The 20,290-nt window shown below is 50.4% G+C and overlaps 1 protein-coding gene across 3 annotated transcripts; it reads right to left on the reverse strand.

The window, feature by feature from the left end:
- Positions 1-1,353: 1,353 nt before the first annotated feature.
- On the reverse strand, positions 1,354-13,813 carry SH3BP5L (SH3 binding domain protein 5 like). Of its 3 annotated transcripts, none has more exons than XM_060094985.1 (7): positions 13,735-13,813; positions 12,662-13,275; positions 7,393-7,455; positions 7,095-7,223; positions 5,460-5,621; positions 3,811-3,984; positions 1,354-3,245 (listed from the first exon to the last, which is right to left on the reverse strand). In XM_060094985.1, exons 2-7 carry the CDS (start codon positions 12,842-12,844, stop codon positions 2,799-2,801), a joined length of 1,158 nt encoding a protein of 385 aa, XP_059950968.1. In that variant the 5' UTR covers positions 12,845-13,275; positions 13,735-13,813; the 3' UTR covers positions 1,354-2,798. The 3 variants fall into 3 exon arrangements, with proteins under 3 accessions (XP_059950968.1, XP_059950967.1, XP_059950966.1); XM_060094984.1 differs by having other exon boundaries at positions 13,725-13,799; XM_060094983.1 differs by lacking the exon at positions 13,735-13,813 and adding an exon at positions 13,680-13,727.
- Between the last annotated feature and the right edge of the window lie 6,477 nt (positions 13,814-20,290).

The raw sequence follows: 20,290 nt of genomic DNA on the forward strand, positions 1-20,290 counted from the left end.
ATATTGTTATGGGTACTAAATGGATCGATGCATATGCCTGGCACGTGAGACACGCTGGGTGAGTGCAATCCACTACTGTTACGATAGGGCTAGGGGGCACATTTGCCATGGTTGGCCATTAGCGCCAACCCTCCTGCTCTCTCTCCACTATTTCCTTTTCCGGTAGGTGATTCTGCATGGAGAAACTGGGTGGGCACAGCCTGCCTTTCTTTTCTAGGGTTCCTTTGCACCAGGAGCCTTACAGGTTCCACACTGCCACAGACTGGGTAGGGAAGTATGACCCTGGGAAATCATCTCAGAAAGCCCACTTGCCCAAGGACACAGACCACACATACAGTCACAGCAGCTTTTCCAGCGATAAAGGAAATATTTTGGCATCCATCTGCCTTATCACACTTTGCTTATTTCTCAATTAATAAGCCAGGTCAGGAAAGGCAGTCTCACACCTGGACAGTCTTGTCAAAGGGTACAAAGGCTCCTAATGGCCCATCTACCACCTGAGGTCACCAGGGTTACTCTTTTGCCCTCCTGTCCCTTCAACCCCTGGCCTTCACCTTGCCCCTTAAAGGTCTTCAGGACACCCTTTTCCCACCAGGTTTCCAGCGGGTCTCCCCCTCCTCCTCCCTGGCAGCACCTTCTCCATCCCTTAGCTGACTCCCTCCTCACCTGGCTATAAATGTAGGTGCACCCCTGGTGAGGTTTGGTCGAGAGCCTTCCCTCTCCACCTCCTCAGCTCCTGAAGTTCTCGCCTCTTCCCCAACCTGATTCCACCAGATGTTTCGTAGGCAGTGGGTCCAAATGTATTCAAACCCCTCCTGACCCACCAACAGGTCAAGCCCTGACTTGGGAGTCACCTTTTATCTATGTTAAATTTTAATTTCAGATAGATGACAAACAACTTAGTATTCAGTATGTCCTTAACACTGCAGGGGCCAAAAACATCTATCTGAAATTCAAGTTTAACTGGGCATCCTGTATATTTGCTAAATCCCACAACGCTACTTGTCCCTCCCCTTTCTTCATGCTCACATCCAGGACTGGCACCATCCTCTTGTCTGCACCACCAGTGGCTGACAACACCCACTCCACCCTGCAGAGCCCTCCTTGGCTGGTAAGCTGGAAGGGTAGGGAGTTGCAGGGCACCACCGACTTGGTGCGCATTCACCCCAGCCCTGTGGCCATGAGCCTTCCCTCCTCTCATTGCCTGGGTTTGATCCATCTCATCCTTCACCTCCCAAGAGACCTCCTCTGACCACCCCAACAAAAGAGCATTCCGCTTCACCCTGTTCCTCCCCACTCTCCATCCTCACCCCTTTCTCCTCGTCCCTCCCTGAAAGGGACAGTAAACATGACTGTTACATAAACTATTTTATTTAAATAAAATCAGGGGCAGACCCTTTTCCCCCATACACACAGGCACATGCATGCACGCACGCACGCACGCCCACATCCTCCCCCTTCTTCCCTCCCGCCGTGGCCACCTCAAACCTGGCGGTTCTCATCATGACCAAACTGCCTCAACCCTGGGACAGGGAGACACCTTCTATTCGAAGGCCTGCTCCTCCCCCAGTCAACGGCAGCAGCACACAGGCCTAGGCACAAGTTCTCCTGTCCAGAGTCCAGCTCTCAGCCCTCCTGGGGTGGGACAGGAGGACTGGTGCTCCCAAGGCACCTAGATCCAGTGTGGCTTCCCTACCTTTCCCCCGCCCCACGCAGCACAGGAGTACCACCAGACACCTGAAGCAGCTCCCTATGGAGGGCGGGTTCCCTCACCCCAGGCCAAACCTTCCCCATATCAGTGGAGGCTCTGCAGCCAAACCTGAGCATCCCCCAAGGGATCGTGGACTAGGTATTGTTTGGTTTGGGGAAGAGTGAGGGAGAGCAATTGAGCACCAAATTCCCCAACTCTACCTTGCAGGAGGATGCTGAGATTTGGTTCAGCATCCTCTACCCAGAAAAAGGAAATAAACCTAACTCCGCAGCAGGAATGGCAAGGGCTTCAGCCATCAGGACCTCCCTACATCTCCATCCCCCAACGTGGGCTCACTAGCACCTTGGCAATGTTAAGGACCCAGCCAAGCTGGGGAAACACCACACACACGGGGGTCTGTTTGGAGTTGGTGGTGCCCCCTTTGTCAACGATGAGATTGGGTTTCACCTTCCCCCCTGACACCAGTATCCCTCAAGTCCTGCTTTGAGGCACGCATAGCAAAGTGGCTTAGGTCAGGAGGAGGGAGCACTAAAGGGATGGCTGGTGTCTGCCAGAGGCACACAGTCCCACAGTGCATCTTACATGTTACACACAGGCAGGCTGGGGCGCTGGGCTGCTAGGAGGGCTCGGCAGCATCCCTGCCACTCAGGGCCACTCAGGAGATGGGTAGGTGGGAGGGGCACCCGTCCATTCACTCAAGCTTGCGGGGGCCAAGATGCCAGGACCCAGGTCCAGCGCCCACCTTCTCTGATGGCGTCCCTGTGCCTTCTAGACAAATTTCCCTGAGGGGAAAAACCAGACAGATGGAAGAAGTCAAAAAGAGGGCAGCAAACGCTATCAGACTGTGAGGGGCCAGCAGGCGGAAGGGAGATGTAAGAGTCAGAGACAAGCCTTCTGAAAGGGTAAGGCAAAGAGAGCTGCCACCCGTGGGGGGCAGGGCAGGGTGAGGAAGACAGGACAGACTCAAGACACAGCCAACCTGACCTCTCTGGGGGAAGCGAGGGCCCGAGGAGAGGGAGCTAGGAGCCTGCAGGGCCCTCCATGGGCCAGTGGTGGTAAGACTGCACCAGCCACCCTGAGCACAGGGCTACAGGCTGATACTGCGCTGGTGGCGGCCGCTGCGACCCCCACTCCGGGGACCCAGCTCCTGGCCATCCAGACTGGCGTGGTCCGAGAGGCCCCGCAGGTGCTCCACGGAGTCGCACTTCTGCAGGTCTGAAGCCACAGTGCGGAGGCTCAGCAGGCTCAGCGTGTCCGTGTCAGGGCCAGGGCCAGGCCCCAGGCTGACACCCTCCTCCAGCCCCCCGCCCTCAGCCCCCTCGATGATCCCGCTGTCCCCATCCTCGCCACCATCAGGCCCGGCCTCGGCCCCCACCGGGGAAGAGCGCAGCTGGCCCGGGGGGTGAGGGAGCTGGCCCCGGCGCCGCGCATGAATCTGCTCGCTGATCTGCTCCAGGTTGCGCAGGGCGACTGAGTAGCGGGTCTTGGCCTGGGCCACCTGCTGCTCCAGCTCTGTCACCTTGGCCTTGTGCTCCTGCAGAGGGAGGGTCAGAGTCAGGTGACCCTCTGGGCAACTATTCGAGGCCCCTGGAGCTGCCAAGTCCTGTCAGGTCCACTCAGCAGTCTGCGCTGGGGTCTCCCCTCCCAGGCCCTCAGCTCTGCTCGCCACCAACCACTAACCTGCGGTGCTCCACCCAGCCCCTCTCCACTCCTCCTCCTCCTGGGGTCCTCCTCCCCAGCAACCTTCCCTGCTCCTGCCTGACCTTCCAGGGCCTTCCGCCCAGGTCTTCATTCCCACCCGCTCTTCCTCCTCTCCCCGTTGTTCCCTTTCCCTATCTGGCCGATTCCTTTGCCCCATTCTCCCCGGTCTCCCCCAGTTCTCACCTTTTCTCCTTTACCTCCCTTCTCTGCCAGCACTCACTCCCTAGCCCCACCTCCCACTCCTGCGGAGTCATTCTGAGCACAGCTGTTTCACCGCACTGGCCTGGTGGATGGCCCAGCGAAGCAGACTGGTGTCCCCTCCACCTGCCCTCCCTTTCTATGCCTGCCCCCTCCCACATCCTCCGTCCACTCCCCCTCCCCCTCTCCCACTCAGCTACCTCCAGGATCTGGCTGAACTGGGCCTTGAGCTCGAAGTAGGGGCGGCTCTTGCCAATGGCCCGCCGGAGGGTCTTCTGCAGGGCCTGAACCCGAGCCTCAGCCTGCTGGCACAGCCGTGTCACCCGCTGGTGTTCCCGCTCACCACGAAGCCGCTCCTCCTCGGCCTCATTCACCTGGCCCAGGTGGGATGGAGGGCACACATCACTGAACTCGGTCCCACCCTCCTGCCCCTACAGCCTGCTCAGGCTGCCACTCCAAATGTTACCCTGGGGGAGATCCCCCACTGCAGAGCCTGGAGAGAGCACTGAGCTCCCAAGACACAAAAGAGAACAGTGAGTTCTTGTACCTGCCTATCGTTACCTGTACCACCCGCCTCTCAGCTTCGTTGCTATCAAGCGGTGCCGGGGCCCTCTGGATCACTTGTGAGCGTGTAGGGAATGTCCACCTGTGAGCACATCTGCTACAGCCATGGTCCTCAGAGAGCCCTCAGTGCAGGGGGCTAGGGCTGGGGGAAGGGAGGAGCCTCACTGTGGGAAGCCACAGCTCTGCATTGAGTTCTCCAGGTTTCCGTGCCTGAGCAGGTAGCAGGCAAGGGCTCCAGCCACCTCATCTACCAGGACCAAGGGGCTGACCCCGCCTACACACAGTTTCAACAACCCCTCCCTCGGCATCATGCTCTCCTCTGTGTGAGTTCCAGAGTGGAAGTGGAGCTCCTGCTCTGCGTGAGGCTGTGGGCCTGGACTAAGGAGCACACAAAGAACCTCAAGACATGACTACTCCTCAGGAGCTGACACTTACTGCTACAGACTAAACGTTTCTGTGCCCCCAAAATTCTTATGTTGAAATCCTAACCCCGAAGGTGGGCCCTCTGAGAGATGATTAGGTCAAGAGGCGGGAGCTCTCACAAATGGAATTAGTCTCCTTATACAAGAGGCCTTGCAGGGCTCCCTAGCCCCTTCGGCCATGTGAGAACACAGTGAAAAGACAGCTGGCCATCTGGGAACCAGGAAGCAGGCCCGCTGCAGACACCAAATCTGCCTATGCCTTGATCTTGAACTTCCTAGCCTCCAGAACTGTGAAAAATAAACATCTATTGTTTAAACCACCCAGTCTGTTATTTTATTGTAACAGCCCTAATAGACTAAGACACTTGCCCTTTACAAGGTGAAGGTGGCAGACTAGAGCTGATGCCAGGGATCCTCCCGCTCCCCGGTAGCCATAAAGTAGCTTGGAAATAATACACAAATTGTATTTCAAAAACCAAGGTACACTGGCAGAGCTCAAAAGCAAGAAAGGGAGGACATTCAGCAAACAGAAGCAAGGGGTCACAGCTAAACCTAACAAAAGAGTGTTGAATCCAGAGCAATCAGCAGGAATGAACTATGTGGGTTAGTCCCACATCTGGAGGCAAAGTTTCAAGAAGAACACAGAAAGACATTCTAAGTCAGAAGGAAGTGTATATGGGACACACTGGAGGCCAAACAGGGCAGAGAGCAAGGACCAGATTTTGCCTGAAACAGAATCAAAACGGAGGGAAGTCTGGAGTGGAGGAGAGAAAGGATTAAGGAAGGTGACAGGATGCAGGGAAAGGAAAGGAAAGGAAGTACAGGAACTGGCAGGAGGGGCCTACTGGCACTGCTTGGCTCACCTTGCAGGTGGCGTGGTTGAGCATCTCCTGCCACGTGGGGTCCAGCCGGTTCTTGTCAGCCATGACGCCCTGCTCGGCCACAAACACCATCTCCCGGGCCGCGTTGTGCATGCTCACAGCCCGTTCATACCGCAGCGCTGCCTTCTGTGTCTCCTGCTGGGCCTGGGGGGAAAGGACCATCAGGATAGGGAGCCTCAAAGGACCCCTGGCTGCCCATGGAGACCCGCCCTGGGCAAGGACAAGAGAAGGAGGAAGGCCCACTGCAATGTTGGCTTCACTTCCCAAACTGCACTAAGAATAAATGAGGAGGAAGTAAAATTCCATGAAGAGTATGTTGCAAGGATATAGCTCGGACGAGGAAAATACGTAGAAAAAGAAGGATACTGCCAGTGGAGGGTGAGTGTGTAAAAGCCAGCACTCTCGAAGGCTGCTGGCCTTTTGCCCTAGGGAGAACAAAGAAAAATCCACAACCTTTAGTTGGAAGGTGGTTAGTTGATGGTTGAGACCATCAACTCCAGTCCAGCAGGTAATCTGAATGAAATAACCAGACAAGTGCTTGGAGATATCATCACAACCATATTTACCAAACAAAAGACTGGAAACAAACCTAAGTTTTCAGTTACAGAGAACTGGTTCAACGAATAATAGTACATCTAATATAAAGAAATATTAAGCAGCCCTTAAAAATAATGGCATGTATGGGTATTTCTTGACATGGAACCATGTCCTAATATAATAAAGGAAGAAAAATTGTACATATGTGATCCCATATTGGCAGGATATATACCAAAAAAATTTAAGGAATTATTTGTGCTATGTTAATCACGTTTTTTATTTTCTCTGTTTTATGATGCTTTGATATCTTGGAGGCCTTGCTGGCTCTCCTAGGGCTGGCTAATTCCTAGAGACACACTCCTAGGAATGTGAGCACACTTTTCATATGCAAATCAACCAATCCGAAGCCCATCTATCACACAGCAAGCCAGTATTTCCCCTGCCCTAAATCACTGAAGGGCCAGGAACCAGAAAACCAGAGACCACCCCTATAGCCCAGAACCTGCCTCAATTATTCAAACTGGCCAACCTTAAATTGGCTCAAAGTTGCCTACCCTGCCCTATCCATTCCTTCCCATGAAAACCACAATAAAGGCTCGAAGCCAAGCTTTCCCCTCACGTTTTCTGCCTCCTCACCCACTCAGGTACTTCCCCATGTAGCCCTGCATGATGTGGCAGGTCCTTTTCTCTTAGGAACTGTAAGTCATAAATTCTTCTTTGAAGGCAGCTGTCTCTGTGTCTGTCACCTTACTATACTTGACTAAACAAATCCCAGGTACAAAAATCATGAAACATGCACGTGGTTGGATTTGGGGAAATATCGCTTTTCTTCTCCTACCTTGTTTTATAGTTACAGGTCACAATCACAGCCTTCCAATAGTGAGCCCACATTACTTGTGCAAAGAAAAATTTAAAAAGAAGGAAATGGGTAAAGCAGTGGAGGAGCAAACAAAGAAAAGAGAGACACGAACCAAGGGGAACAGAAGAGGAAGAGAATGGTGATCTCACACCCCACACAGAGATAGAAGAGTACAGGGCCAGCTTCTGCATGCGGCCCCTACCTCAGAATGTGGGTCATACCTCCTTAGCCAGCCGCCGAGCCTCATAGTAGGGCCGGGCCTTCTCGATGCAGCTCCCCAAGTGGGAGCCCTGCGTGTTGAGCTTCCTTGCTGACTCCTGCAGGATCCTCCGGTAGGTGGTCCTGGCTTCCTGGCAAAAGGATAGGGACGTGGGCAGAGGGAGGCATGCGTGTGGGTCCCAGCCCCTCTTGTTTTCCATATATGCCTCTTCCCCTGCCACTGTACTGAAAGAGGAGGGAAAATGATGAAAACACCGTTGGAAACAGCCCAAGAGTGTGAGGAAAAGGAGCAACACTCACATCCAGCTGCAGCTCCACCTGGTTGATCTCCTCGCTGGCCTGGTTCAGATGCTCCAGCTCCTCCTGCCAGAGAGGGGCAGAAAGTTAGAGCAGTGGAAGTAAGCAGCCTCACATGAAACAGGCAGGGCAGGAGCACAGTACACAGAGGGAAAGCCCAGCCAACCAGGGAAGTGAAGAAATGGAGCAGGAGGTCATTGTCAAATGCCTCCTGTCAGAGGCAGAATAATATACAGCCTCCTGTAATCCTCACAATTCCACCTCTAAACCCCCATTTTAAAGATGAGAAAATTGAGGTTCAGAGTATGGAAAACTCCTATGCACACAGCAAAGTGGCAACAAGCTTGTGCTCTCTCCATCAGACTGCACCACCTCCTCCCCGTACTCCAGCCAGGAGGAGTCTCCTTCAGAGCTAATGGTCTCTGTCCCAGAGAGGACAAACCCCCTGGGCCACTCACTCAGCACACTTTTACTACACACTTATCACAGTTCAGCACCGTGAGGATACAGAACACAAAGAGGGGGCGGCTCCGGCCCAATAAGTAAGCAACAGGCCCTCACTAGTGTGAGGAGTGGGCATGGTAGGGGCTGGGAATCCAAAGGAGAGCAGGTGCCCAGGGAAGGCAGATCATCGGGTGAGAAGCCAGGGAGGCTGGGGCACAGGGACAGGATACTAGGACTTCTCCCAATGGCAGGGGGAACCCCTCAGAGAACTAATGCCGCCTGGTAGTTTAGGAAGGCACAGATGGGCAATGTAGGGAAAGCTTGGAGGGGCCAGGGAGACAAAAGTGGAGGCTGTTTGTAGTTCTCCAGGTGGGAGAGGAGAGGGAAGATCGCAGGGAAATTCAGGACGCAAAATCATTAGGGCTTCGTGGACAACTAAGGTCAAGATTAGAGAAGAATGCATGGTTCGAGAGGCCTCTAGGCCTGCTTGGGCAGTGGTGACAGGACCCCAGGTAGATCCTGTGGGAGGGAGGGAAGAAGTCACCAGACACGCTGGCTTGAACGCCTCACTGGTCCCAGGGCTGGCAAAAGAAGCAAGCCACCCAGGCCTTTCAGTGGCAGAGAGCAGGGAGGGTGCTAGCCTTGAGTATCCTCCCCTCCCCTTGGTCAAGTTCCTGGGGTCCAGTGAGCCAAGGACACTCCTGAGGAGGAGCAGTACCCAGAGATGCCTGATGCTCAGCTACAGGATCCTCCTCCAGGAGCCCTGCAGCCCCTGGACAGGCCAGCGGTAGCCAGCATGGTGTCTGCTTGCTGCCCATGGCCCAGACACAACCTGCACTTGGTAGTGAGCGACACTGCCATCACTGCTCTCACACCTCATCTGGCCCTTCCAACAACCCAGTGTGTGATCCCCCTTTAGTCCTTCTATTTCTATACCCCATCTCAAGCCCTAAAAAATTTGAGTCAGGGGCTTCCCTGGTGGCGCAGTGGTTGAGGGTCCGCCTGCCGATGCAGGGGACACGGGTTCGTGCCCCGGTCCGGGAAGATCCCACATGCCGCGGAGCGGCTGGGCCCGTGAGCCATGGCCGCTGGGCCTGCGCGTCCAGAGCCTGTGCTCCGCTGCGGGAGAGGCCACAACAGTGAGAGGCCCGCGTACCGCAAAAAAAAAAAAAAAAAAAAAAAAAAAAAAAAAATTTTGAGTCAGCAAGTAAGAATCTAAGAAACCAAGTTGTGTGCTCTAATTACAGTATAAGGTAGAACACAAAGAAAGAAACATATAACAAATCCAGGAATGTGAAAGGCTCTGGCTATCGGCCCACAGAAGCAGGCATGTCCTTCTATACAGAAACTCACATCCACGAAGCACCTCCAGCAATTTAAAAAACAGGCCCCCTGTTGACTCTGAGGTCTGCCCTGCGGAGTCACAAAGCTCCTTCTAGCAGGACAAAGAGACTGGGGAGCACAGCAGGCTGGAGGGCAAGGTGGGCAAGGGGGTGGGGGACGGGGCAGCCCGGCTGAGGCAGACCCAGGGCAAAGCAGAGCAGGAAGCCAGCAAGCAGCCAGGGCTCTGTTTGGGGCCACTGGCAACACATTCCATTTGGCCTGCTCCACCAGGGGACTCCTGGCACCCAGCTGAAACGGAATTCAAGGAGGAGGAAGTCTGAGTCAGCGTACATCATCCATCAGTGAGCCTGCAGCCAGCAGGGAGGGCGACCTCCTCGGAGCACACCGGGCGCATTCCCACGATGCCCGGCCACTGAGTCAAAGGCACGGGCGCTCATGCTACAGATGCTCCTGCCCAACTTGTGCAAACCATTAAAACGCTCAAGTCCAAAATGGAGTATAATCTCATAAACTGTGAATCACCATGTTGTACACCTGAAACTTACATAAGATTATAAATTAAACTATATCTCAATTAAAAAGAAAAACACTCAAGCCCACAGTCATCAGCAGGGCCAGGGTGCTACATGACCCAAAGACTCAGAAATAAGGTAAAAATGACTGCCCAGAGAAAGCTAAACTGACACGTCGGACGACGCAGAGATTGCAAAGTCACTCTGAGGAGGAGCAGGTGAATGAACACATCTACTTACCTGAGGAAAGAATGTGCCATCACAAAGGGGGCTGAGAAAAGTCACAGGAGAGGAGACCCAGGCCCATCCTGGTACAACCCTCCTTTATTCCTTCCTGCCTGTCTCTCTCAGAAAGCTGAGGACCAGCCTGGAGGCCTCAGAGAAGTATGCTGAGGTCAAGACACAGAGACACATCCAGTGGACTTCCCTGGGGGGCAGCACACTCCACACAGGCCTACAGCTGGCCTCTACCTGGCTTCCCTCCAACTTCCAGAAGGATCCCACCAGACAAGGAGGCACAAGCTGCCTGCCTGCCAAGAATCCCCACTCCCCACATCAGAAAGGGCCTTGCCCTAAGAGACCATTTCTGGTCGTTGAGAAAATACCTGAATAGGCTCTCCACCTTTGGGATATCCTTGGATCAGTGGACTCTCACAGGCCACAATTAGAAGCACTTCTCGCCCCACCCAGAAGGAGAATTCACATATCTGGGCACAGCTCAGGAATGGGTGCTTCTAAAGTTCCCTGGTAGGCTCTGACGGACTGAATGCACTGATCCATTCAAAGTGTTGAAATATAGTATCAGGATACCATGATCTTGTACACTGTCAACACTAAAAAGAAACTCAAAAGACACATACCCCAATGTCTTTCTCATCCAGAAGAGCCCAAACCCAGAAGGTCTGAATGCCACCGGCCTCCTCCATGAAAGGTACCCCTCACACCAAGCTGCCTCTCCCACATGGCAAGAAGATGCTGAATGCCTGCTGAGGTCAGAGCACTGGCCCAGCTTCATCAGTGAGGGAGGCCTCTACAATATGAACTTGCCTCCCTACGTAGCCCACAACATTCCACAATGTGCCTCCCAGTTTAGCAAGAGAGACTAAGGTCCGCCTGCCCCTCTTGCTCCAGTAACACTGCAAGCCCGCTGAAGGCGAGGTGAATCTTACTTCTGCTCAGTATTCTCCAACCCACACGGAGCTCATACAATAGAACTGTCTATGATGATGGAAATGTTCTACACCTGCAACTGCCAACAGCACCTAGGGAACTGCATTTTTAATTTTTATTTATCCTTAATTGATTTAAGTATCCACAAGCAACTAGTGGCTACTTTACTGGACAGCACAACATGAAAGCTGCCTTTTCACACTACCACCTTTGCCTGTGTAGGCAATGGAAAAATACACAGGAGCGACTGAGCAAAGAAACTGCAGTGGATTCTCCTCTGGAAGGGGGCAAGGAATGTTGCAGAGGGGTGTATGAGGGACGACAACCAGGCCCTCCTCCCTGACAAACAGACAGAGGTCTCTTTCTCAAAGCACAACCTATGAACTTTCATCAAAGACAGGCAAAAGAGTCTGTGAAAGAAAAGAATCATAGCACTATGTCAGAGCAGGGCAGAAATGAGTTGAGCAAATCAGCTAGACCAACCCTTCACTTGACAGATGAAGAAACTGAGGCTTGGAAAGGTTACATAACTTCCATGAAAATCACAAATCATCCGGCCACAGGCTGCTTGAATGTCAGCCCAATGCTTTTTTCACAAATTGTTTCCTCAGTGGACAACAAATGTACATAGAACTAGCAGGAGAAATTGAGCTGTTCTCAATACAGTGCCCATGAAACACAGCAGAAAGAAATTACTAACTCATGTCAGTAAACAAATGGCTCATTACTGCTCCACTATAAGCACAGATATGGTTTCTCCACACACATCCTGGGAAACCCCACCAAGAGAGAGCAGGAAAGACGCTAGGACCAGCTTTGAAATCTCCCTGACTCACTGAAGTAATCTAATAAAGGTGTGTTGACAGAGAAGCCCAGGAATGAGAGCCCCAGGATGCTCTTGCTCACCTACAGAGGTGTGAGTCACCTCCACATCAGAATCTTGGAGATGCTACCATACCAAATGGCAGACTCAGGCCCCAAACACACAGGAGCACCCTGGCCCTCACCTGTCCCAACAGCTTCTCCAGGAAGCCCTTCCCTGCCACTGCCCAGAAACACTGAGATCCAGCCTCATTTGGCCACGCATCTACTACACATGGTGCCTGTCCTCCTCCCCCACTGCTCTGAGGTCTCCTTCACAAAGTTCTGTCCTTCTACCAAGTAGCCTGTAAATGCTCCAAGGCAACAAATCAGCTCTTCCATTCATCTGACTGACCCAGCATCCTCAGAGCCAGAAATCTGTATTATTTAGGACTGACCACAATTGATACAACGTTCTGAACACATCAGATTTCCTTACAGGCCTAAGCCTGGTGTCACCTTTATAAGACATGAAAGGTCTCGCCTCTCACAAATATGAATGTCCCTGGGAGGCACTGATGAGAAAGCGGGAGAGAGGAAAAGATTCAAAACTGCCTCCCGATCTCGAAGCCATCTTCTCTCACATCCCACTCGTGCTGCATCTCTGGGCCAACAGCCCCTTTGCTTATTTGGAAAAGAAACAACAGTTCTACTCTCTACTGGCCTAAAGCGTGCTTCCTGCATCTACTGCCAATTCGTCACTTCTCTTCATCAGCGAAGCCTTCAGCAACACACCCCAGGCACTCAGGCTGGGCCTTTCTCTGTACTCACACCGCACACAACTCTTCTCGCACTCGTCACACTATATTACAAGGATTTGTTGTTTTCCTTTCCTGCCCCTGCACTGGGAAGAGAGTAAGTCTAACCCCTCATTTATCTGACAGCTCTTCAGAAAAGCTGGAATCCCATCTCCCTACCTCTCCCCCGCTCAGCCTTCTCACCTGTATTCTAGGATCCAGTTCTTCCTCTTCTCTTGGGGACAATTTGGCTTCACTGCCGTTGCCTCCACCTCCTCCAGGCTCCTCTGCAACTGGGCTCCGTGGGACTTCATCCTCTACCACCGCAGGCCGAAGCTCCCCCTGTGGGGTCTCCCGCCCCCCTGGAACCTGCCTGAGTTCAGCCATGCTGACGGGGAGAGGGCACAGCCCTATGCAAAAAAGAGGACTGACATGCTGGGAGCAGGGCCCCAGCTTGAGGCTTCCTGGGCTCTGGGTGGCAAGAAGAAGGGTTTCTCTTCTCAAAGGGTGGAAAAAGAGGGCACAGGAAGAACCTCACACTCGGTTAGAGGCCGAGATTCAAGTTGCCAGTGGGGTCCCAAGAGCTATAGCCTTGTATGTGCAAAAGTCCTTCCCTCCCCGTCACGGGGAGTCCACCAGAAGAGACCCGGAGCAACAGCTCCGAGGCAGGAGGCAAAGGGGGCCTGGATCCTGGGCCGAGGCCTGCGAGGAGGAGCACCATTCGGGAGGGCGGAGGCAGGCGCCTCCAGGCTGTGGTGGCAACTGGAGAGAGAAGGCTGGGCCTGAGCAGAGGCTGCTGGATGAGAGTCTCTGGGGAGCTGCAGGGGAAACAAAGGCCAAGTACATGGTCAGCATTGGAACGTCGGCCACCAGCCCCTTCCAACCCCTCAGCCTCCGAAGAACTCCGCTCCCTTCCTCCCACACCCCCACATTCCGACCAACCCCCTCAACTTCTTTCCCGCGTTCCAGGCTCTCGGGCCCCAGCCCCTCCCCCACCAACGCCTTCCAGACTTCCCTCCGCACTCTCATCCTCTCCACCGTCTCTCCCAACCCTCCCCGCTTCTGTTCTGGCCGCCCCATTCGACCCCCGCACAGCTTTGCAAATAACCTTGTAACCCCCAGCCCCACCCCACCTCCTCTTCTCTCTCTAACCCTGTGGACAATCCTAGCCTCACATCTCCAACCCCGCTCTTCCTAAATCCCAAGGACCCTAGCCCCGGACCTCCTACGCAGCCGGGCGCAAAGGCCCCCCTCTTCTCGGCATTACCTCAGTTTACCTTCTGTTGCGCGGACCTTCTCCAAGGCGAACAATCTTGCCCCGCCCTCCCGCAACAAGCCGGTCCAACCAAGTACAACAAGGCCGCGAGGAAGCGGAAATACATCATCCTGTAGCAACGCCCTCCCGCCCTCTCGCCCCTCCCCCTCACGCTCGCCCGCTAACAAGGCCACACCTGGATTCCCCAGCATTCATCCCCGCCCGGCCTTCGGTTTCCGTACAAAATGGTGCCTCACGGAGCTGACGCTCACCTTACGTTGCCTCCGGCCCATCCTCCACCACTGATAAATGACATCGAAATATGAGAGGGTTGTGCTGAGAAAAACTAGGGCGGGTAATGGAAGCCGAGAATCCCTGGTGAGTAAGGAAGTGCTGGAAATAAAACGGAGATTGGACAATCGCCTCAAAGAGAGTGCTGCCATCTTACTTTACGGCGCTGGGTTCTGGTTACACCCAAAGCCATTTCCGGCCTTGCCCAGGAAGTCGGAAGTGGGCTTGTGAGCTTCCGGCCGTGGCAGGCCTCGTCGTTCAAGGCAGTCGCCAGCGGACTTTGCTGCTGGGACGAGGGGTAGTTGTCCAGAAATGACTGTCCTCACTCAAGTGAAGTCAGCGGTGCCCTTAGTTCGTAACGGGGTCTAAAGGGCAACTCTGATAGGTAAAGCTCTCCTGCCGGCGTCCCCACCATGGCCCCAGTGCTGCACTTCGCCAGCCCCTTCCCGAGCCAGGCCCTGTCCCACTGAACGTCATTGCAGTGGGGTCACTGATTACCCCATGAACACTGATGAGAAGTTTAGTTAATCTGAACTCAGTGCTCTCGTGCACCCTGCTCAAAAGCCCGCGAGGAGGAGGAGTTTGTTACATGGCTTTGTGTATCAATGAAAGGACCTGACCTAAAAGTCATCACTTCTGAGTGTCGCCGGGAGAGGCCTAAGGGGAAGGCTTCAGGATGGATGTTTTATTTTTGCAAAAGACCTAACTTCCTCTGAGGTGAACAAGTCAAATGGACGGAATTTTTCCTTCTTCCCTTTGGAACTCCTCCCTACATCCCCTTGCCCCATGAATAACCACATTAGGGGAAAAAAACCAAAAGTTTTTTAAAGAAGTAGAGCCAAATATATTTTTTCAGTGATTTAAAAGATGTTTTTCAACAAAATTGGAAATTTTATTTTTTAAATTCCAGAAGTGCTTTTTCTCCAGTGAATGAGCGAGACCCTAACAGTTCTAAGTAGACAGATCTGATGGATAATGATGCCTCAGACATACCACATTCCTTTTTGTTATTAAGGTGCCGTACAAAAACCATGAAAATTACATACAGAAATCAGAAACTACTTAATTTGTTGTCTACCAGTCTCTTTAATTTTGCAAAACGGGAGTTTCACTGTAATGGTTCCATTTAACCTACCATTTTCTGTGTACCCTAACCTGAATTTTCTAAACCTTTCCTGTTCAGCACTACTACAATATCTATTATCCTTATATTTTGTCCCACAGCTTCTTTTCCCTGTGCATTCATTCCTTACTTAGCAGGCATGAGCTTCAAGTTGTCACATATCTGTTGCATTTGGTGGGAAGACATCTTAAATACATGTAATGCCCAGACTGCTCCTAGATCACATCCTGAGGTTCAGTAGCCTCCCTGATGTCTCCACTGGCCTCCCCCAGGGTTAACTGTCATTCACCAAGAGCAAAAGTGTATAGATTGTAATATAATCCCCAGCGGTTTTTCTGCTGAGTTTGGATAATGTTTCAGGTAGCAAGAGGTTAGCTTCTGAGTCACCCTTGTCCTGGGTTTCCTCTTACTTCTCTGACCTGTTGGTTAATTCCTTCATACAGTGTGTTTACTGAGTGTCTGCTACATGCCAGACACTAGCAGCATGTACCTTATAGTCTGTGGTGCTCATTTTATAAATTGGTGATATTCAAACTAATCACAACTCAAAAATATGTTTTGCCTTGCAACCTAGTATACATATATGTATGTAAATATATTCATAACAAAAGTTTCAGGAAAAGCTCTTTACTCAATATGCACACCGTATTAATATTTGCTATACTATTATTTTTAATGCTGGTGGAGACCTATTCTGTTGATTTCATGAGCCACTCACAGTTTGAAAACCCTGCCCTAAATGTCAGTGCTTCCCAGGCCCTGATGCTAGCCTCTTACCTCATGCAGCCTAATTTCTCTGAAAGCCCTCAACCAAGTGCATGGCTCTGACTCCTACCCATGGCTACTGCTCCTTCCTTGGACCTCTGTCTCTACCAGAAGAATCCCCACAGATCACATTCTGAGATCCAGAAGCTTCTCAGACCAATGGCCAGTCCATGGCTGCCTCTCACTCATTGCGCACAAATCTGATTTCATCCCCTTTTCCCAAATCCTGCTGCTGCTTCTGTATTTACTTTGTTGTTGAATAGTTCTAATCATCAACCTATTTACTCCAAGGAGAAACCTAGAAAACATCCTAAATGAATCCCCCTGTCTTCAGTCTGCATCACATTAAGTATCTCAGAGAGATCCCTCCTCTCCATTTCATTGCCATTGCTTCAGCTTAGACCTTCCTCACCTCCCCTGTAGATAATATACCTCAAGAATCTTCTAGGGCTTCCCTGGTGGCGCAGTGGTTGAGAGTCCGCCTGCCGATGCAGGGGACACGGGTTCGTGCCCCGGTCCGGGAGGATCCCACATGCCGCGGAGCGGCTGGGCCTGTGAGCCATGGCCGCTGAGCCTGCGCATCCGGAGCCTGTGCTCCGCAACGGGAGAGGCCACAACAGTGAGAGGCCCACATACGGCAAAAAAAAAAAAAAAAAAACCCAAAAAAACAAAGAATCTTCTAAATTAGCTCTGTAGAATAGAACTTTGAGCAATGATGCTAATTTCTGTAACCACACTGTTCAATATGGTAGCCACTAGCCATGTGAGGGGTGCTTGAGAGCTTAAAATGTGGCCAGTGCAACTGAGGAACTAAAATTTTAATTTAAGTTAAGATAGCCATACATGGCTGGTGACTAATGTATTGGACAGCACAATATCAATATTCTCCCCACCCCAAGTGTATGGCCTTCCAGTCCCTGACACAAATAAAAAACCAACCAACCCCTGTTGACTAATGAATGAAATATAAAAATATGAAAGCCATATAAAGATGTTAGTAACATCACCAATTACTAGGTAGTATCACAACTCATCTCTTTTATTAGTAACTTTTAATTTCTTCATGCAAAAACTGTTATCTTCATGTTTAAAAGCTAACTTTATTAGTTTGTTTTTTTCTACCAGTAGAAACTACCTTTTATGTTTTTTTTCCTACTATCAGTCAAATATTTAATAAATACCACCATCAGTTGCTCATTAAACATATTAGTTGACTAGTGTATAGTGATAGAAAGCAGATCAGTAGTTGCCTAGGGGAGTGGTAGAAGGGATTACAAAGTGGCACACAGAAACTTGTGGGTAATGGATGTGTTTTCTATCTTGATTGTTATGAAGATTTGATTTGTGTATACGTTTGTCAGAAGTTTTCAAACTTTACATTTCAATATCTGAAATTTTGTATGTCAATTATACCTCAGTAAAGCTGTTTCTTAAAAAAAGCTGATTGAAGGGCTTCCCTGGTGGCGCAGTGGTTGAGAGTCCGCCTGCCGATGCAGGGGACAGGGGTTCATGCCCCGGTCCGGGAAGATCCCACATGCCGCGGAGCGGCTGGGCCCGTGAGCCATGGCCGCTGAGCCTGCGCGTCCGGAGCCTGTGTTCCGCAACGGGAGAGGCCACAGCAGTGAGAGGCCCACGTACCGCAAAAAAAAAAAAAAAAAAAAAAAAAAATCTGATTGAATACTTGCTGCTCCCAGAAATAGAGTCTACAATAAAGGTTAATAAAAGGGACAGCCTTTACTCAAATGCCGGAATTATTTCTACCCTTGTTAAATCTACTGGGTTTTCCAGAAGTAAATTATTTTCCCTGACTTGCTCATGTCATTTGACAATAAAAAAAAGCAAACACTTATGCAGTGCTTATCTTGTACCAGGCACTGTTCTGAGCAGTTTATATCTATTTATTTGATCCTCATGACAACAAACTAAGGTATATTGTACCTCCATTTTACAATTAAGGAACTAGAGGTTGAATAACTTGATCCAGTTTAGCGGAGAGTTGGAGAGAACAGACTGGAAAGGCAGGTTGGAACAGGTGAAAAAGGGACTTAATATCATATCAGGAGAGTAAACTTCATTTAGTGGTTAATACAAACCTTTGACAGTTTTTGAGCAGGAGTACGACACAGCCAGAGCTTATTTTAGGGAAATTCATATGGCAATTCATAGCTGTATTTGCCAATGCCTAGAACACTATTTGGCATATAGTAGGCCCTCCATAAATATCTTGAATATTTATGGAACCATGTTGGGAGTTATTTATTGATGTAGATTTGTGGGGAAAGACAACCATTTGGATCCAATATTTTCAAGTTGACAAATATGCCCATAACTTTATTCTTGACCTTCTAACTTTCTCTCACTACACTCATTATTACTGTTCCAATTATCATTCCCCTCTATAATGACTCCCATAAGAAACAAAAATACACCTTCCTGTATTTTCTCTTCATGGTTTGAGTTCTTCCCTCCATAGCCACACAAAAGAAAGTTCCGTAATCGAGCCCTCTTTCACATACCACTGTGTCAAACCTTGTGTACAGTCATCAGGTACAAATTTCTCTTCTCCAGATTAAACATTCTCAGCCCATTCAGTTATGTGATGTATCTATCACCATCCTAGTCACTCCTCTGGAATTGGCCAATGTCACTTAAATGCATGACATCAATACTGAACAGTGAGTCCAGAAATATCCTAATTAGTCCATTTATCTGGCTTGAAAAGCTTTGGAATTATCCTCAACCAGTCATCCTCTACACCAGTGGTCCCCAAACCCCAGGCCACGGACCGGTACTTGTCCGTGCCTGTTAGGAACTGGGCCAAATGGCAGGAGGTGAGTGGCAGGCAAGCGAGCAAAGCTTCATCTGTATTTACAGCCGCTCCCCATCGCTCGCATTACCACCTGAGCTCCGTCTTCTGTCAGATCAGCGGTAGCGTTAGATTTTTATAGGACCGCGAACCCTACTGTGATCTGCGCATGTGAGGGATATAAGTTGCGTGCTCCTTATGAGAATCTAATGCCTGACGATCTGAGGTGGAACTGAGGCGGTGATGCTAGCGCTGGGAAGCAGCTGCAAATACAGATCATCATTAGCAGAGAGGTTTGACTGCACAGAGACCATAATAAATCAATTGTTTGCAGACTCATATCAAAACCCTATCAGTGAGTGGCAAGTGACCATTAGGCTGCATCTGGTGGCAGGCTTTATAGTGGCAAGTGAGTTGATGTACTTCAATTGTACAGCTGCATCTGCTGGCAGACTTTAAGTCAGAATAGGACACATTTTAGTCTGCGCATGGCCCGCCCATTATTTTATTTACCACTTCCATCCGCGCCTCTTTCCCACACTGTACACTTGTCTCAGTCATGTTTCGGTAAGCCCACAAGCTAACCCTAGCCAAAATGAGTAAAAAACAAATGTCGCTGGAGAGCTTCTTTGAAAAAGGGGAAAGACCCAATGATGGGACAGCAGAAGACTCTAAGATGCCAACAGAAAGAAAGCTGCATTTAAAAGAAAATACCGAGAGTCCTACTTAAATTATGGGTTCATTGCAACAGGTGATTCACATTCTCCAAGCCCACTTTGTACAATATGTGGCGACTGGCTATCCAGCGAAGCCATGAAACCTTCAAAACTGCTTTGCCAAATGAAGACCAAGCACCCTGCATTAAAAGACAAGCCTTTGGGGTTTTTCAAGAGAAAAAAATGTGAACACGAAGAACAGAAGCAATTATTGAAGGTCACCACTTCATTAAATGTGTCTACACTGAGAGCGTCATTCTTAGCGGCTAACTGCATTGCTAAAGCTAAGAAGTCTTTTACTGTCGGTGAAGAGTTGATCCTGCCTGCTGCTAAGGACGTTTGTTGTGAACTTTTAGGAGACGCTGCAGTTTGAAAGGTGGCACGTGTTCCTCTTTTGGCTAACCATAACTAGACGAATTGATGAAATAGCAGAGGATATTGAGGCACAGTTGTTAGGGTTAATGAGTCACCGTGGTACACAATCCAGGTTGACAGGTCTACTGATGTTGACAACAAGGCAATAATGCTTGTTTTTGTGCAATATATTTTTCAGGAGGATGTGCATCAGGATATGTTATGTGCACTTTCGTTGCTAACCAACACCACAGCTTCAGAACTATTCAAGTCTTTGATTACATGTCAAGAAAACTGAATTGGTCATTTTGTGTTGGTATATGCACAGACGGAGCAGCTGCCATGACTGGACGGCTTTCTGGTTTCACTACCTGGGTCAAAGAGTTCGCTTCTGAATGTGAGTCTACGCACTGTGTCATCCATAGAAAAATGCTGGCTAGCTGAAAAATGTCACCTGGACTTAACAACGTTTTGCAGGATGTGATTAAAATCATCACCCACATTAAAGTACATGCCCTTAACT

The sequence above is a fragment of the Mesoplodon densirostris genome, chromosome 3 (genome assembly GCF_025265405.1).
Source record: "Mesoplodon densirostris isolate mMesDen1 chromosome 3, mMesDen1 primary haplotype, whole genome shotgun sequence".
Lineage (NCBI taxonomy): Eukaryota > Metazoa > Chordata > Mammalia > Artiodactyla > Ziphiidae > Mesoplodon > Mesoplodon densirostris.

Bases quoted from the DNA above. Each gene is read 5' to 3' on its own strand.
- SH3BP5L (XM_060094985.1), bottom strand. From the start codon at position 12,844: ATGGCTGAACTCAGGCAGGTTCCAGGGGGGCGGGAGACCCCACAGGGG. The intron at 7,224-7,392 runs GTGAGTGTTGCT...TCCTTTTGCCAG, and splicing joins AGGTGGAGCTGCAGCTGGAT to GAAGCCAGGACCACCTACCG. The intron at 5,622-7,094 runs GTATGACCCACA...CTTTCCCCCCAG, and splicing joins CTCGGCGGCTGGCTAAGGAG to GCCCAGCAGGAGACACAGAA.